This window comes from Oratosquilla oratoria, chromosome 7 (assembly GCF_046742065.1).
Source record: "Oratosquilla oratoria isolate Oo_2021 chromosome 7, ASM4674206v1, whole genome shotgun sequence".
NCBI classification, from domain to species: Eukaryota; Metazoa; Arthropoda; class Malacostraca; order Stomatopoda; family Squillidae; genus Oratosquilla; species Oratosquilla oratoria.
The window spans coordinates 32,963,789-32,983,788 of NC_134783.1; the positions used below are offsets into that span (position 1 = coordinate 32,963,789).

The 20,000-nt window shown below is 40.8% G+C and overlaps 1 protein-coding gene across 1 annotated transcript in view; it reads left to right on the forward strand.

Moving 5' to 3' along the window:
* Fur2 (furin-like protease 2) overlaps nt 1-20,000 on the forward strand; it is an 822,743-nt gene that overhangs the window by 730,291 nt on the left and 72,452 nt on the right. Inside the window, exons 4-5 of the mRNA XM_076187899.1 lie at nt 9,903-10,077; nt 10,702-10,861. Coding sequence (XP_076044014.1) covers nt 9,903-10,077; nt 10,702-10,861 — 335 coding nt within the window. The remainder of the gene's footprint in view (nt 1-9,902; nt 10,078-10,701; nt 10,862-20,000) is intronic.

Genomic DNA, 20,000 nt, shown 5'->3' on the forward strand with positions numbered 1-20,000 from the left:
AAATAATCTAGTCTGGGTGGGAAGGGTGAGATGTAGTAAAGTGGAATTGGGACACCAGATGGAAAGAAGAAAGGTGTGGTCGTGAGGGAATGAATAATTGTTAGACATGTAGAAAGGTGGATTGAACAGGCACGTCTGTGTGTGTGTGTGTGTGTGTGTGTGTGTTTTGCATAGACCAGTTATTAATTTTGTGCCCAGGAATGACTAGCAGCGCCAGTAGGTAATGATGATGGTGATGCTGAGAAAGGATGAGGATGATTTGTAATGAATAGGGGTGGGTGTGTTTGTTGCACTCGGCGGGAAGAGGAGGAGGAGGAGGTCAAATGAGAAAGAGAGAGGAATGAATTGCAATCGAAGAGTTGCTAAGCGGCCGAAGGAGATGACGTGAGTGAATGTAGACGGACGGCGAGGCTGTTGCGAAGTGAGTGTGGGGGAGGGGGAGGGGGAGGGGGAGGGGGGGGTCTGGGTCTGGACAAGGCCATACTTTCCAGCAAGTGAGGAACGTCTGTGACGTATTGTCCACGAGTCGGTGGGGAGGGGAAGAGGTACGACGACGACGGTGACAGTAGCCTGCCTCCGTTATCTTTGCCGTTACTGCTACCCTTTGCACCACCACCACTATCTTTTCTTCCTGCCTCCCGGTTTTCCTCCTCTTTCCACCCCCTCGCCATACTCCTTTCCCTCTTCCTCCTCCAAAGTAAACTCTAATCTGAGAGTAGTTGGAGGAAAGTTCAACGAAGAGGCATCATCATCAGAGGCCCCGTACTGGTCTGGGCGCTTGATGATGCTACCTTACAAGTCTCGTTTCTCGGAGCGTCTCAAACCGAACACGTGGCGCGCTTTGCCTTATTAACCTCCTCTTCCTCCTCATCCTTCTTGCACGAGGCTTGTGTACCGTCTGACTTCTACTCTGACACGCTCCCATTCCCCGCCGTCGTCTCCATCTTCTTCTTCTTCTTCATCATCATCATCATCATCATCAGTGTCATCATTTACAGCACCGTCTTCAAACTCATCCTCATCCTCGTTCGCCTCAAACATAAACAGATACCATTACGTCGTGGTGCAGAAAGACCTTGGGGGGGGGGGGACATTGATGCAGGAGGTTAAGGTGGATGTAGAGGAAAACACTGACGAGATTCACATGCCTCTCCGGCGGCGGATGAGTCCCATTTTCCAGCAGTCCAAGCGCATAGGGGAAAGGTGACGACTTTGGCCGCAGCAACGCGCCTCCTGCCATAGGTGTCTCACCCTCTCTACCGAGGGAGGAATTCCTACGGAGGGTAACAACGTAGGCAACTGTCACCTGACAGGTAGGGATTAATCGGGAGGTGGTGGAGGGGGAGGGGGGTCGTACAATTCGCCACTGAGAGGGCGCTTTGGAGATGAATTGTATGGTCTGGTTTGGTGGAAGTCAAGAGTGAAAAAAGGAATGTTGTCCGTACCACACAGGGTTCTTCCATCGAAGGCTGGATTTTTTTTTTTTTTTTCAGTGGAAACCCACACACCAACCCCACCCACCCCTCAACCCCCGCACACAGAGATTTATAGACTTCCATGTGGGATCCCACTTCGGGATCTCTGGTTTACGAATCCGTTTAGAAAACTGCATCTGACAGTGTGGAAAAAAAAGACTGGAATGACACCTGCAGAAATACTCAAGCGTAAAGTGGGAGCCCATGTTTCAAAGAGCGGCAAAGAAGAAGAAAAACAGAAACAATCGAAGTCAAAACATTACGTTAATGCGTGTTGGATGAGAATTAGTTGCATGTCATCGACATCGTCTTAGTCCTCCCCACCATTCCTTTTATGATGATGATGAAAGGCGAGGAGGTGACGGTAGTAGGCGCTTAGCTACGACTAAGGTCGTCACCTTTGCCCTAGGTGCTCGGGTTGCCAGGGCAAGCAGAAGTCCCCGGTAGCTGCTGGACTTATGCAGGTTCTCTGAGTTGTACAGAAGTTGAGGGAGAGTTTGATATTTTAACACTTCAAGTTTGCTGGTGTGGTATACAAAATCAGCTTGCCTAATGAAGTTTATTCTATTTATTTGTTTTATGTTGTTTTTGTTTTTTAATTTATTAATTTATCTATTATTATTTTTTTTTTATTTATGTATTTTTTGCCTCCTCGGACCTGTTATAACAAGCACGGCTTAAGACTGCAATAGTCCAAATCCACCTAAGCCCGTAAGCCCATCACAAAAGGCTTTTACTTCAGTATAAAGAGATACAAGGTTATTCGTTTCACGCAGAAAGGCAAATGAAATAGAATTGTTTTATTCACAGAAAATGAAATGCGAGAGCAGTGCATCCATCTTTTTGAATTTTCAAACATAAAGCACATGGTATCATAGCTATACATGCAACTTTGTTGTATGAAAACACACACACACACACACACACACACACTGGAACTGTACATGAATCTGAGGCTAGGTATGATAAATTAGAGAGTAGGAGACGGGACCCAACGAGCGTTGCTCTTTTCCTGTATACTACAATCAGGTAAATACACACACGCGCATACACTACTCCACGGCGCATTAGTACAGTTCGCAACCGCTAACCAGCTGTCCGAGTTTGATTCCCGTTCAGGGCTGAAATTATTTCAGCATCGCTGCTCTGCGAGCCGGCACTCAAACTCTCGTGGACAGGGAGTTGGGTGTGTGTTTGTGCAAGGTCACAGCATTACCCATAGATTAGGCATATGTGAGCTCTGAGCTCTCGTTCAGAACTGTAACAGTTGTCGATCACGAGTCCACCACGTGATCTAAGACCATGGTGAACCACACACAATCATTGTACAGTATTATACATTACCAGTATATTTACAACTGGTAGTCAAACTGTGTTAGTTTGACTACCAGTTGTAATGTAATGTTTTGCAATATGAACACATAAAGACTAATCCAGCCTTAAGTCAAGATGCGTTGTATGATTGCTCAGTAAATCAGGGGAAACACCATGGAAGGAAGAATCTTTTATGAATACTATAACGTTACAAAGGCGCAGAATACAAGCTCTGAGTATATATGTCCAGGAAGGTCAAAGAAGGTTGTGGAGGTCACGTGAAAGGGCAAAACGAAAGTTGTCGAGCTGAGTGAAGTGATTGTGTCATTTGACTATCTATAGATAAGAAATTGTGCCGTTTGTAGCACAACCATATGTAAATATGCACATTTCTCGCATTTAGATGAAGCCACGATGGTAAGTTATACATGTATCCTGCGTTGTTATGATCTTTTTACTTCAGTACAGTTGAATAGAAATTCATCGTTATCCGTAGAGTTTTGAAATGTGTAGACATTTGCAGGTCACTGAATATAAGAGAGTTGGAAGCTAACCAGCCGGAAACCTTCCGTATAAGCCAACGGTTCTCAGGTACGCGTACTATTGAGGTTGGGGGATGTTGGAGGTCGGGGGCCCACGCCGCCAGCTATCAATTCGTAAATAGTCGATGCATATTTCAAAATTATGTTTCCTATTTTACTTTTTAACTTGTCATAATGATGTATCGATTTTTTTAATTGCATTAATAAGACTGTGGTTTGTCAGCTAGCACAAAGCTTAAGACCGTCATGACGAAAGGGTGAGTTTAACAGCGAACGAACGAATGAATGACGATCGATCAGTCAATGAACCCAGAAGGGTCGGTCGAAACTTGCAAGTACCAGAGCACGGTTGAATTAACTTCGGTCGTAACTCAAAGGCAGGAGTTACACACGCCGCCATGATTCAAACAGGAGAGGTCTAGACCGTGGCTCCCAAGAATGTTGATGCTCACTATTTTAGCTTTGTGTTTATTGTTTGCTTGCAAGTTCCAACTGCGTTCTTTATGTGTATGTACATTTTACGCTGATATGCAACCTGAAGAAAGAAAGTTGGACATGTTAGTAGTTGGTTATTAGTTTTAACAGAGGTAATTGCCTGAAATGAACAGTTTATGAGTTTATTTGTTTTTACTTGTTAAACCATTAACTATTTAATTATGAACTGACATTAGTCTTTGTTTTGTAAAGCGAAATTAAATTCTGATAGTCCTGAAAGCGGTTGACGGTAATAGGTTCACTTCAACTTCACGCAGGACTTTAGCGAAAAATAAACCTTGGCAGTTATAAAAAAAATCTTTGCGGAATCAGTATGTTAACACAAGACAAAAAATAGAAGTGATGAAAATAACTGACATGAAGATGTAAAGTTGTTGTATTTCTGGAAAGTTGTTGAATCGAATGATGGCGTTTATGTTCTTACCCCAAAAGGGAAAAAAAGTCACGTTTTTACAACTCTCTTGCCTGCAAAGGCACCTGACAGCCACTAGTCTAAATAGCTAAATTCCTTATTCAAAGTTAGATGTTATACTCAGCGAAAGAAAAACGACTAAAATAGGGTTTTTAGTCAATTGCAGGTTATCACTGCGGATAGCCCCCTTCCCCCCTTCCCCGCCTCAGTGGGGAAGGGGGAGGCGTGTGCTTGGTGCCACACTGCATATATATATATATATATATATATATATATATATATATATATATATATATATATATATATATATATATATATCTTATGGTTATCACTGGTCGATTTTATTCAGAAACGAATCTCCTGACTGTTATAAGCTAAATTTCAATAACAATAGAAACTGAAAGCATATTGTTAAACTTGCAAAGGTCACATACCCGAATGAAAAAAAATATATATAAGATATTACGTATGAATAATTTTGATAATCATTATCTAAGCCAACGAATTTCATTGCGAAAAATATCCCTGGAATTTTACTGTCGTTTTTAAAAGCACATAATGATATTAAATTTGATGAAGGATCTCGTTTGTTGTAGTCCGCAGTACTGATGTAAATGCGAGTGATCCTAAATCATAAAAACATTAGAACGTCACTGACCTGAGCACTCTGCATTTTACTTAAAAAAAAAAAAAAAAAAAAAATCCTAAGCGTGCCACGATTGTCATTATGTTGTGAGTTACGTTATGGCAAAAGAAAGCTAATTTATATCCAGTGTAATAAAGGTTCAAATGGTGTAACGTTTTCCGGTTTTTGAATATGTTAATCGACATGACGTCGCAATCGTGTGTGAAACTCGATGGATAAAACGGGCGTGGAAGCAAGGAGAAATAGTAATTTAGAAATTATACCAATTCTCTCTCACTCTGATTCTGCCCGATCCTGGACGTACACACACACACACACACACACACACACACACACACACACACACACACACACACACACACACACACACACACACACACACACACACACACGCACCTCCCCGCCCATGAGAGCTGGAGTATCGGCTCGCAGCGCAGCGACACTGAAATTATTTCAGCCCTGGGCGGAACTCTAATTCATACCACTGGAGTAACGGTTGCGAACGCTACCAATGCGCCGTCGTGCTCTAAGTATGTGTGTGTGTGTGTATATATATATATATATATATATATATATATATATATATATATATATATATATTGTGTGTGTGTGTGCGTGTGTGTGTGTTGTGTTGTGTTGTGTTGTGTTGTGTTGTGTTGTATACAGGGGTAGCAGTGCTGCCGGAGCTCGTCGGGTCTCCGCTCCGGCACCTTAGCAAATGTGAGGCTCTTTTTTTTCCTTATTTGTTTAATAGTGATATTTATTCTGTTAGAACACTGGTTAATAAAATATATCAGAATACCTGTCCCACAATCACAAGGAGGTGAACTTGTTAGATTTTTTTTTTATGATTTCAAATGTGTTTTCAGATTTTTTCTATTAGGTATAGTTTTTCTGTGATAGCATATAAAGATTAAACAATTATAACTAATAATTAAGGCTGATATTTCAATGAAATTTGCCTTTAAAATGTAGAAATGTATGATTTTCGAGTGTATTTTGTTTCTGGGAGATCCCTTTTTAGTGTCAAACAATAATCAGCTGATATTGAAGAGCTCCACTTCGTTTGATACCGGGTTTCCATGTTCATAATGTCCTGGTGAAACTTCTCACCGTGCTCGTCACTGATGGTGCCAAGATTTGCAGGGAAAAAGTCCAAGTGAGAGTCTAGGAAGTGAATTTTTAGACTCATATTGCATCCCAAGGCTTTGTAGGTTGTCAGTAGCTCTTTTACGATTTCAGAAAAGAGATTTGCTTTGTGATTCCCCAAAAACTCTGCGCAAATTTTCTTAATGACAGTCATGTAACTTTTTTCAAGATTATATAACTTATCAAAATTCTGGTCTCTCATCAGTTCCCAAATATGTGGTCCAACAAAAATACCTTCTTTGCTTTTTGCGTAACATACTCTGGGAAACTTATTTTTCAAATATGTGAATCCATCGCCAGTTCTAGCCATACCTTTAACAAATATTTTCATCAACCCAAGCTTAATATGCAAAGGAGGCAGATCAATTTTCCGTGAATCAACAACAGGAGGATTGACAACATTCTTCTCTCCTGGGGTTCAGAGATAGTTTTGGCCACACCTTCTTTTTATAATGATTTTTCTTATTCCCACTGTCCCACTCACAAAGAAAGCAACAAAAATTTATGTGACCCAGCTGTATTCTAAGTAAAAGTGCCACAATCTTTAGGTCACCACAAATATTCCATTTATATTCTTCATACTTAATTTTTTTTTGCAATAGAAGCTTCATACTATCGTATGATTCCTTCATGTTAGCTGCGTGGGCCAGAGGAACAGAAGGAAACTTATTTCCATTGTGGAGCAAAACAGCTCTCAGGCTCACTTTTAAAGAGTTACTAAACAATCGCCACTCATTCCTGTCGTATGTATGGTTAAGTTCCTCCATAACAGAATATACATCATTGCAAAGCACCACACAATCCTCAAGGGAGAAAAAATGCTCAAAATCACAATGTCGCTTACAATAACAACTATGGATTCTTTCTGGACAAAATTCCAGCCCTTTAACCTGGGAGCAAGAAGTTCAAATTGCTTTTGCAATAAGTTTAAATCCCGCACAAGGTCATTCAGATCTCCCTGACTCAATAAATGTGGTTCACTTGAACAACACCTTGGCTGAAAGTCCATGTCTTATGTTTCTTTTTCCACAACCTCCTCACTTGACTCATCATCACTTAGTTCCATTTGTTTTGGAGGGTCAGGTACAGGAAAGTCTTGACTGTGAGGTACTGGTCTCATAGCAGATGATAAATTAGGATATTTTACAACATGCTTGGATGTTGATGTTATACCTTTTAGAAATAAACTCTTCTGCTGGGATTCGAACCCTCGCCAGAATGGATTGCTTCTTACAAGGAAAAGACCGTACTCGTCACTCCACCACGACCCTTCAAAACAGAACGAATTAGTTCACGGACTAATCATTCTGCCGAGGGCACTCCGTGAACTAATTCGTTCTGTTTTGAAGGGTAGTGGTGGAGTGACGAGTACGGTCTTCGCTTTGTAAGAAGCAAGCCGCTCTGGTGAGGGTTCGAATCCCAGCAGAAGAGTTTATTTCCAAATGTCAAAATGACACAAACAGTTATACCTTACAAAGATTACAAAGGCGGAGCATGCCGACAGTGGACCTTTTGGTCCATATCTAGGTCGGATGCGAAAAAAAATCATAATAATAAATTAATAAATAAAAACTATAATAATGTAAATAACAAATAAAATACATAAATAAATGCATAGGTATAGTTAGATAATAAACAAACAGGTAAATAGTAAATAATAATGAATTGACATATAACTAATGATAAATGAAAATCAAAACAGACAAATGATAACAAAACAAAAAATATGAAATCAATTATAATCATTACAGCATCTTGCTTAGGTGTTTATCTAAATGATTTTTAAAGCTTCGAACTGAACTACATTGCACTACCTGTGCAGGAAGTTTATTCCATTCATTAACTACACGGTTGGCGAAATTGTTTCTACCTACTTCCAAATTGAATATATTTCCGGACAGTTTGAGACCATTGTTTCTTGTCTGATTCTCATTCAATGTGAAAATTTGTCACTTTTGATGTTGTCAATTCCCTTTTCGTAATGGAGAAGTAGCAATCTGAAATATGATCTTTTGGTTCTCTCCAAACCTTAGTATCCCTAAGGTTTGGCATATGGCGTGAACCTTTCGCCTGACACAGGTTACACAACACACATGAGGGGCCCAGCTTTTATCCTGGTCCCTCACTTTGCAGCCAAAATAATGTTCATAACACTTTTTAATCACTGGCGTGAAACAGTATTTATGACTTGAATGTCAGTACATCGCAAATAAAATAAAAATGGTTTGGATGGTTTATACAGTTTCTTGGCATTGTGAAGGTGAATGACGGATACGCTACCGTGCAGTATCACAAACATATTGCCACACAAATACGCACTACACAACCTCACATCACCACTTCAAACACAGTATGCCAAATGTATAACAATCTTACGCAGCGTTGCCAAACTCATTGTTGCCAACAGTTTGATTTAATTTTATCCCACGTAACACACGTAACGTAACATACCGTGGAACACAAAAACTCTGGGCGATGGAAAAAACTGGACGTTATTTTTAGATTTTGCATGCATAAACATATGAGGTAGAGCTGTTGTTTTTCTTGGGGCAAATTCTTTCTTGACCAGTGTAATTAGTGTGTACAAACACGAAATATTTAATCGTGCAAAATACAAGTGGGCCCACTGTATATAGAAACATAGTAGGGATGACAGACTTTTGTCAGGCTCTTTAGAGCTCCAGCGCGTATAAAATTGTTACTGCGTCCCAGTGTGTATATGATATTTACATTGTGTGTGCGTGCGTGCGTGTATGTGCGTGAGCGCGCTCGTCTTCGTGAGTGCATACACCCATTCTATAAAGATGGGAGATGATTCATCAATCAGATTAAAAAGAAAAAAAAAAATTGTAAGACGCCCGCATAGGGCCACTTCGGAAAGTGATGAACGTACGTTTTAATTTCATAGCTTAAATTTTCGCAAGTTAGTGTAGACGGAGTGTGTTGGGTGCCCGTCTATGGTGAGAGAAAGACGTTTCCGTTTTTCTTCTTTAATTTCTGATCCTAGTCTGATACAACAACTGCTGGCAAGCCCAGAGGTAAAATCCGGAGGATTACCAGACTTCCCTAGCTAAAAGTTACAGAAAACAGAAGGGGGCGTTCCCCACGAAGGGGTAGCCAATAAGAAACATGGTAAAATGGTGGCACTCTTTAGGGTTGCCAAAAAGGAGGTATCGATGTGAAGACCGTTGTCTACCGGTGCAATCTTCGGCGATAACCTTTGACCGGATTCGCGTCGCGTCGACTCGAGTTGGTCTAGGGTCTGTCCTGTAGCCCCTCTTATATATGGGCCCTGGCCTGGCTGCACTCGCCGTCCCGTGCTTGGCTGAGAAGGCCTCTTGTTGTCTCTTCATACCCAGGATGAAAGAAATCGCCCGACGCCTCTCGTAGATGGGGGACTTCTCCTGGCTCTCACAGGGTATATCACAGGTGGCGTCTCTTACAGGGTATATCACACGTGTACAGTGAAAAGGAGGAGTATCAGAGAATTCGGATGGATAACAGAATAATGGACGATAATGATAATAATGGTAATAATAATAATAATAATAATGATAATAGATGCAATGATCTAGGTTAATATCGATGTCAGGGCCTGGGTTGCCTTTTCAGAATATGAAATAAACAGACACTCTATCGTATCGATATATACAGTGTATTGATCAACGCAGGTTATAAAAATGTTTATATGTTTTCCACGGGGTGCAGTTTAGTTTTTCACTTACCACTATGGTCCAGACAGATTCAAATATTAGCTGCATTCTGTAACGGTTATATAAATATTGCGTGTTTGGTTTATTCGTCTATTCTTATCACGTGTATTTATTTCATTATTTGGTCATTTGTAGATTTCTTTTGTTTACTTACAGTCGGTTTCCTGATCCGCTCTTCGAGCAGCAGTGGTACCTGTCCGAAGGCGCCAACGGCGGGTTCGACATGAACGTCGGACCGGCCTGGCGCCGAGGGTACACGGGCAAGGGAGTCGTCGTTTCCATTCTCGACGACGGCATCCAGCACAATCACCCAGACTTGGCTCAGAATTACGTGAGTATGACAGTTTATTGTGTATGATTTTGAAGAAAATTATTTCGTGTTGACAAGGCTATAACTCGTCTCTCTCTGGATTTGGTGGAAGGCCACAAGCTCGAAATTGGGGCACAGCATATGGTAAGTTGAATACTCTGTATACTCCATTTCCGAGGCGTGGCAGGTTGACTGACAACCGCTATTGATGGTTTAGTTTCTCACTCTAACATTTATGTAGTTTGATCTAACCAGTGACATTTTGAGTTTAAGGTAAAATAATACATTAATTGATCACTGTTACAAGAGCGCGCGTGCACAGACACACACACACACACACACACACACACACACACACACACACACACACACACACACACACACACACACACACACACACACACACACACACACACATAATTTAAAAATAGTTTAGATAAAATGAGATATGAAGACGGGACTCCACGAGCATAGCTCCCCTTCCCGTAAAATACAACTAGGTAAACACACACACACACACACACACACACACACACACACACACACACACACACACACACACACACACACACACACACGAAATATGAAGTGCAATATAACACTTTGGATTTGAAAAGTGTCCCATCTTTGATTCTCTAACGGCAGGATCCTCAAGCGTCAACGGACATCAACAGCAACGACCAGGACCCGATGCCTCAAGACAACGGCGACAACCGGCACGGGACGCGGTGCGCGGGAGAGGTGGCTGGCGTCGCCTTCAACGACTACTGCGGCGTCGGCGTGGCCTATAACGCCAGCATCGGAGGTAAGACACAAATGGAAATGAGATGTCAGGAGCAGGTTAGGGCGTCGTTACTTGCGGCCAAGGTCGACATGATGACGATTCGAACCCTGCTCGGGGCGAGTTGAACCAAGGGCATGGTTCATTAAATTCCACGCCACAAAGGGGCGGAGTTTGTGACGTTAAACAAAATTATATATATATATATATATTATATATATATATATATATATATATGCGTTGTTGAAGTCAACAGCTGCGATAGCATTATTATGCTTGTAGAAATGCTTTTCTAAGTTGCGCACCAACGTGCGGTCGTCTGGAAGCAGGTTCTTAAGCAGATTGCTGAAGTCCATGGTGTATATCTCTCGAAACGTCTTTCGGCCTTAACTGGCCATCTTCAGGAGGTGTGGGCTGGTCAAATTGATGGAGAATGAATCGAAGTGGCTGTGGGACGGTATATATCGTCCTGCAAAAGGACGGCGCCATAAGGAGGCATTACCTGTACGAACATGGGCTCGTACTCAAAAGGCACCACATGGAAAACAACACCACCATCATCGAGAGAAACAACGACACCAGACGACTAAGAATGACAGAAGCGGTGCTCATTTTCAACCAAAAACCCGCTATCAACATCCAGCAACAGCCCGAAATGTCTTTACCAACCAGAAGGCAGAGAATGATTCCCGTGCGCTAATTGGCTGACGCCACCGCCCCGGGCGCTGCCCGGTGATCCACTCCCCACCGATATATACCGTCCCACAGCCACTTCGATTCATTCTCCATCAATTTGACCAGCCCACACCTCCTGAAGATGGCCAGTTTAAGGCCGAAAGACGTTTCGAGAGATATACACCATGGACTTCAGCAATCTGCTTAAGAACCTGCTTCCAGACGACCGCACGTTGGTGCGCAACTTAGAAAAAAGCATTTCTACAAGCATAATAATGCTATCGCAGCTGTTGACTTCAACAACGTATGCATCATAAATGGCCTCCTTCCAAACTATATATATATATATATATTTATATATATATATATATATATATATATATATATATATATATGATTATTCATCGTGACAAATTTGAGGAAAGAGAGGAAACGGAAACTCGAGAAGAGCTTTTGAGTTTTATTACCGACGTTTCGACACTTTCGTCTTTTTCAAGGTATTACATCAAGTGGATAGATACACAGCTATATATATTCCGCGCGAATTATTGACTCCTCCCTCTTTTTCTTCTCTTCCAATCGTTGATGGCTAGTGTTGCGGCTGGGCGAGACCATGTAATGAATCCTCCTCTGGGTTCACCTTTTAGTGCAATAGCTGCTAATCTTTTCTTAGAGACATTAGAAGCAGACAAAATGCTAAGAATAATAGGCAGACACACCACATGGATAAGATATGTAGATGACATATTAATCATAACACCCAAAACCACAAATATACTAAACAAAGTCAGATTATTAAATAAAATACACGAGAAGATTGAATTCACACTAGAAGAAGAACAAGAAGGACACATCATTTTTAGACACTACAATTATTAGAACAGACTCAGGCCCAAGATATAAAGTACATAGAAAACATACCAACAAAGAAGATTATGTCCACTATCTATCAGGTCACAGTGAAAAAATCAAATCAGGTATAATAATTGGATTTTTCTTACGCGCATACAGAATATGCAGCACAGAATATATAGAAGATGAAATAACACACATAATTACAATATTTAAAAAATTAAAATACCCAATGAGAATAATTACAAAATCAAAAACGAAAGCGCAGGAAATAATGAACAGGACAAAATATAACAAAGAAAAAGAAAAGAACGAAATATTAGTAATACCGAATTTCACAGAAGTCACAAAAATAAGAAAATATTTAGAAAAAAATAAAATTAAAATAATTACAAACACTGGACAAAAGATAGGAAAGATAATAACATATAAAACAACAAAATTTAGAAATGAAAATAGCATAGTATACAAAATCCCATGTAACGGATGTGAAACGTCATACTACGGAGAGACTGGACAAGGAATCACAAAGCGGACACAACAACACAAAAGCGACATTAGAGCACACAGAACCAGCAACTCACTTGTGACACACATAGACAAAACAGGACACTTGCCAAATTGGATAAACACAGAAGTATTACACCAAGGTCTCGACAAGAAAATGAGAAAAGTTATAGAAGCTGCAGAAATTAGTAAAAATAATTCGAATAACAACAGAGGAGGATTCATTACATGGTCTCGCCCAGCCGCAACACTAGTCATCAACGATTGGAAGAGAAGAAAAAGAGGGAGGAGTCAATAATTCGCGCGGAATATATATAGCTGTGTATCTATCCACTTGATGTAATACCTTGAAAAAGACGAAAGTGTCGAAACGTCGGTAATAAAACTCAAAAGCTCTTCTCGAGTTTCCGTTTCCTCTCTTTCCTCAAATATATATATATATATATAATATATATATATATATCATTTGACATTTTTGGAAATAGACTCATCCACTGGGATTCGAACCCTTGCCTAGGCGGCTTACGTCTTATAAGACAAAGGCCTTACCGACCATGCTATCTCGACCCTATATTATATATATGTATCGTCGTCGGCATCCCCTCGTTGTCCGAGGATGGGAGGACCCTCGTTTCCTTCTCTTCAGGATGTTCCTCCGTGTCGATGTCTAATATGGCTGAGCAACCCCAGTCGGTGCTGGAAAAGCCGCGGGCATGAATCGCAGGGGAGGGTCGGTGGAGGCTGGGGCTGCGTCGCCTTCGCTTTCCTCTCCTCGCGTCGTTGTTTATCCCGTTCTCTCCGTTGAGTTTCGAAGCCCTCCACGCCACTCTTGACCGCTGGTCTCCACACCAACCGGTCCTGAGCCATGTCTTCCCAGTCAGTTGGGGAGATGCCAGCTTGTGTCAAAGAGAGCTTGAGTTGGTCCTTCTAATATATAATATGTATATATTATATATATATGTATATATATATATATATATATATATATATATATATATATGTGTGTGTGTGTGTATATATATGCATATATATGTATATATTATATATATATATATGTATACATATATATAATATATATATATATATAATATATATATATATATATATATATATATATATGTAAAGACAGACAAATATGGAGGTGAGGCGCCAAAATGAAACGTTCAGGCTAGAGAATGGATCATTATTCAGAACCAAACGTTTCGACCTCTTGGGCCTTCCTGAGTTCTGAGGAAGACCTAAGAGGTCGAAACGTCTGGTTCTGAATAAAACTTCACACTCTAGCCTTAACGTTTCATTTTGCCACCCCACCTCCATGTATATATATATATATATATATATATATATATATATATATATATATATATATAATATATATATATATATATATATAATATATATATGTGTATATTACATATGTGTATATTATATATATATATATATATATATATATTATATATATATATGAGATGTACAAGGGGAGAGAGTGACAGCAGGCTGGAGGTGAGCATTAAGGGTGAAAGACTGGAGGAAGTGGATAATTTTAGATATTTGGGTGCGAATGTGGCAGGAAAGGGAGGAGTGGGGATGGAGGTAGAATGTAGATTGAGAGAAGCGAGTAAATACCTTGGTGGATTGAAAAGTGTAATGAGAAATAAACATCTGGGAATGGATGCTAAGAGGAGGTTATATGAAGGAGTGATTGTACCAACAGCATTGTACGGGGCAGAAACATGGAACATGAGAGAAGAAGAGAGAAGGAGTTTGAATGTGTTTGAGATGAAATGTCTGAGAAGCATGATAGGGGTTACTAGGCTAGATAGAGTAAGAAATGAGGAGGTGAGGAGGAGAACAGTGGTGGAAAGGGAACTGGGAGATAGGGTTTATGAAAGGGTATTAGGATGGTTTGGTCACATGGAAAGAATGAGTGAAGAAAGATTAGTAAAAGAAGTATGGAAGGCAGAGGTGGAAGGAGTGAATATGAGAGGGCGTCCTAGGATGAGATGGATGGATGGGGTGAAAGGGGCATTACAAAAGAGAGGAATGTCTGTGGAAGAAGGACGGGAGAGGACAGAAGACAGGGGTGAATGGAGAGGGGTTGTGTATAGATGATGTTATGATGCATAAAGGGGAGTGGGTTGGGGGATGGGGGGGTGAGGATGTATGTATGAGAAAAAAATTGACGCAGCCCGAAGTGATTTCTTCCCGTCTTCTCATTTTCTGCATGAGGGGACGGAGTGGGGGGGGGGGGTCGCCGAATTTATGAAGCGGCCTTGCTGTGGATGTGCTGTGTCTTGCGACGCTGCTTCTGACCCAGGGCAGTGGACAGGGTGCAGGGATGACCCGTCATCCAGGAGGTGCCAAGATAAGAGGGAGGGAGGAGGGTGGAGGGAAGTGGAATATATAGGAAATGGAATGGGTGGGAGTGGTTTCTATGCCTTTTTCTTTGTGGCTACCCCCCATGTAGGGGGAAAAAGCCTTTGGTATATGTATGTATATATATATGTGTGTATATATATATATATATATATATATATATATATATATGCATTATATATATATATATATATGCATTTTATATATATATATATATGTATTATATATATATATATGTATTATATGTATATATATATGTATTATATATATATATATAATATGTATTTATATATGTATTTATATATATATATATATATATACATATATATATATAATGTGTGTGTGTGTAAAACGGCTATTGTGTGCAGGATTTATTCTCTTGAATCTATAAACGTCTTCATTAGTACAAATTAATATACAAAAATAAATCAATGAATTATGATAATAACGATCATACGAAGAATGTACATACCATAGGGCCACCCCCTTCTCGTTTCCATCATTGTATGATTTTCCAGTTCTTAAAAATAATAGAATATAATGTATGTCACAGGATCAACATTCTTGACGAAGTGCTTATATAATACATGCATATACCAAAAGTATTTCCCCCTGTATAAGTGGGTGGCCGAATCCAGAGATGGATCCAAAGGGGATGGGGGAATACATCCCCCCACACACACCTGTTTACTTGTTACATTATTGTCTTTATATCTACTCAGCGTCTTCGGTAACTGTAAAATATGCATTCTCCTTCAGACAAGTATAATGTTGCATTACTAAGTACTATATAGGTGTTAACTCGAGCAGTCTTGGAAATGCGTTCTACCACTATTGAAACTCCTTGTCCAGTTCTAACCGTCTACCATGCCAACCGCCAAATTTACCACCACAACCACAACTACCACCACCAGAGATCTCTGAACCCATCGCTAGTCGTATCAAAACGCAAACTTACTTTGTACACAATTAGACCCCATTTAACGACCCTCCCATCTCGGTGCCTCGTGGATGGATTCAGGGTAATCCCTGACCCCGACACAGCGCTCGGGTCGAGAGCAGTGCAGCGGTGAAGCACAAAAGATAGGAACTAATTCGACAGCTTTCAAAGTTTTAATCATGCAGGGCCAGATTAACCTGGGTACGGTACAGTCAGTTGCGTGAGTGCGTGCGTACACACACACATAAATATGTACCAAAACAAAAACAGGAAAAGGAATATATTAAGTGCTGGTATGGTAGAAGGTGTAGCGAGGAAAAGAAAAAGAAAAGATAAAGCTTGGAAAAGATTGAAAAAAGAGAAAAATCCTAGAGAGTGGCAAATATATATCAATTAAAGGAATGAATATGTAAAAAAAAAAACGCAGGGAAGAAAAAAGAAAATATGAAAAAGTTTTAATAGAAAAATGTAAGAATCAACCAAGACTATTCTATGGATAAGTGAACGGCAAATTGAAAAACAAGCAAGAAATAGAGAAACTACGCCAAGGGAACATGAAATACACAGAAGATAAAGAAATGGCTGAGGTCATGAGCAAACATTTCAAGTCGGTTTTCACCAGAGAAAAAAGTATGGCCCGCCCCTATGGGGAAATAATAGCAACACGAGCTGATGTCAGGAAATCGCACGGCCCGCATGGAATTGCAAGCTGGATACTAAAGGACTGTAAAGAAGAATTAGTAGGCAAAATATTTAATATAATAAGATGTTCGCTTAAAGAAGGGAAATACGAGGGGTGATCAAAAAGTAATGACAGTGATACCATATATTTTCACGGTACAGAGGTAAATCCAAATAGTGGCCTACATTCCTTCAAAGTACTCCCCTCCTGCCTCTATGCAACGTTCCATCCTCTTTCGCCACTTCATGAAGCACTCACGGTACTCAGAAGTCGATATACCTCGTAGCTCTGAATTGACTGCTCGCGCCAGATCTTGGATGCGATGAAACAGCTTCCCTGCGATCGCACCCTTGATCTTTGGAAACAACCAAAAATCACAGGGAGCAAGGTCAGGCGAGTAGGGTGGGTGGGGGAGAAGTGTGATCCCCTGCTGCTCCAGGAACTGCACAGTCAGGCGAGCTTTGTTGGGGGCAGCATTGTCATGGTGCAGCAAAAGGCGCGATCGGCGACGGGTTGGTGCAGTCTTGGCCTGATATTCCAGGACTCGAGGAAGGACGTGATCAGTGTAGTACTGGGCTGTGATAGTACACTGTTGAGGCATTACATCCACACACATTGGTCCTTGTGAATTGAAGAAGATGGTGAAAAGGCGCTTCCTGCTGCGAAATCCTTCCTTCAGAATCTGAGGTCGAGGTTCTTCATCACTCAACCACACCATGTTAGACTGCTTGTCTCTGGTGGTGAAGAAAGAAATCCAACACTCATCTCCGGTAGCTACATCTGAGAACCGTTTCGGACCATTTGGCTCGAATTCAGCCAGCCATAGACGACAAATCCGCACCCGTTCGCTCTTCTGCTCTTCCGTAAGCAAATGAGGTATCCATCGAGCACACTTCTTCCTCAGCCCTAAGTGTTCATGCACGATGTCATGTGCGCTCCCATAACTGACACCGAGCTCCAAGGATAAGAATCGAAGAGTAACAGTTGGATCTTCGTCAATGATGGCCCGCGCACGGACCGTCGTTGTTTCGGTCACGGATGTCCGAGGGCGGCCAGGACGATGATCATCTTCTAGCTGCAATTTTCCGGCTGCGAAAGCTCGAATCCAGCGGGAAACAGTTTCCAGTGATGGAGTAGACTCGGGAAAACTGGTACCAGAAGACTGAAAAAAGGCCAGCATCGTACCAATATATAAAGGAGGAAACGAGGAAGACCCAACAAATTACAGACAGGTTTTCCTTACAAGTACCGTAGTGAAAAGTTGTGAAAAAGTTATCAAAAATAGATGGACAAAACATCTGGAGGGAAACGACATACTAAACCCGAGACTGTTTGGATTCAGACAGGGAAGATCATGTGCCACAAATCTGATCTGTTTTAACTCAAGACTATTAGATATAATACAGAGAATGGATGGATTGGCGCATTGTGCTTTCCTAGGTCTACAAAAAGCTTTTGATAAAGTGTCACATAGAAAATTATTAGGAAAACTGAAAACCATAGGAGGAATACAAGGTAAACTACTGGAATGGATGAAAGACTTCTTGCATAGAAGAAAAATTAGAGTAGTGCTCAGAGATAAGGGTTCTACTTGGGAAGAGCTGATTAGTGGAGTTCCACAGGGATTGGTACTGGCTCCAATAATATTTGCTATTTGTGTGAATGACATGGACGAGGGTGTGGACAGTTACATGAGCTTCTTTGTAGATAACGCAAAATTGAGAAAAGTGAGCACTGAAATAGACTGTGAGTCGCTGCAGAGAGATCTGAACAAAATTAGAGAATGGAGTTAGAAGTGGGAAGTGGACTTCAACAACAAGAAATGTATTATGGAAATTGGAAAAAATAAAAACAGGATATCAGGACAGTATAAAATTTGTGAAAAGGAAGTAAAAAAATGGGGTTTTAAAAAGACCTGGGAGTAATCATCACAAAGGACATGTCCCCTGATAAACAGATAAACAAAATTGTCGGAGAAACCTACAACTTGTTGAGATCAATAAAAGTGGCATTTACTTACTTGGACAAAGAAATGGTGAAGAAAATACTAGACACACTGACAAGACCGACTGAAGTACGCAGCGACAATATGGTCACCCAGTACCAAAAAGAATATAAGGGAATTTGAAAGAAGCCAAAGAGCAACTACGAAGATGGCCCCCAACACTTTCAGAACTGCCATACGAAGAGAGATTGTCAAAAAAGAGGAGATTTGTTGACCATCTGTAGAATCATGAGAGGTATGGAAGTCCTTGGTAGAGAAGACTTAGACTTACTAAATTAGGATACGAGAAATAGAAGGGGACATGGAAGGAAACTCAGAAAGGACAGTTATAGAAGAGACCTGAAAAATAACAGCTTTCCCCAGAGAGTCCTGGATGTATGAAACAAACTGGATGAAACGAGTATATGCAGAAGCCATACACGAATTTAAGAACAATTTAGACACTGCGTAACTCCCCTTCCCGTAAGATACAACTAGGTAAATACACACGCACGCACGCACGTACACATACGTTTAAGCTCGCGCGCGCACACATTATGCTCTGCTCTGGTCATAGTTATCAATTCTCTCTTGTGGGTCAAGTTACGGCAACTCTCCTTCTCACGCTTCTCACTGTGGCCGACGTCTCTCTCACTCCCTCTCTTCTTCCCTTCCTCTCTTCCCACTCCTCTAGTTGTTCATTTCTCTCCTCCACACTCTCTCCACTCTCACTTAAGCTTTTTAGACTTTGCTATCCACGTTTCTCTTTCTCTCGTACTTCATGCCTCCTGTGTTTGTATTCGTCCTCCTCCCCCCTCTCTTTCTCTTTCTCTCTTTACCTCTATTCTCTCTCCTTTCAATCACTCTCGCTCCTCTTCATAATAAGGAGGGCTGGGTGGATTCAGCATATTTACATCTAGAGAAAGCCTTTAACAAGATACCTCAGAACCGACTACTATAGAAATTGGAGCATATTAGGGGGATGCTATTGGATTAAATGAAAGGGTTCCTGGTTGACTGGTACATGAAGACAATAGTAAATTATTAGATGTCAGGATGGACGGCAGTGATTAACAGTCACAAGGGTTATTGGCAACTGTAATGTTCATGATTGACGTTACTGACATGAGAGAGGGCACAAACTACA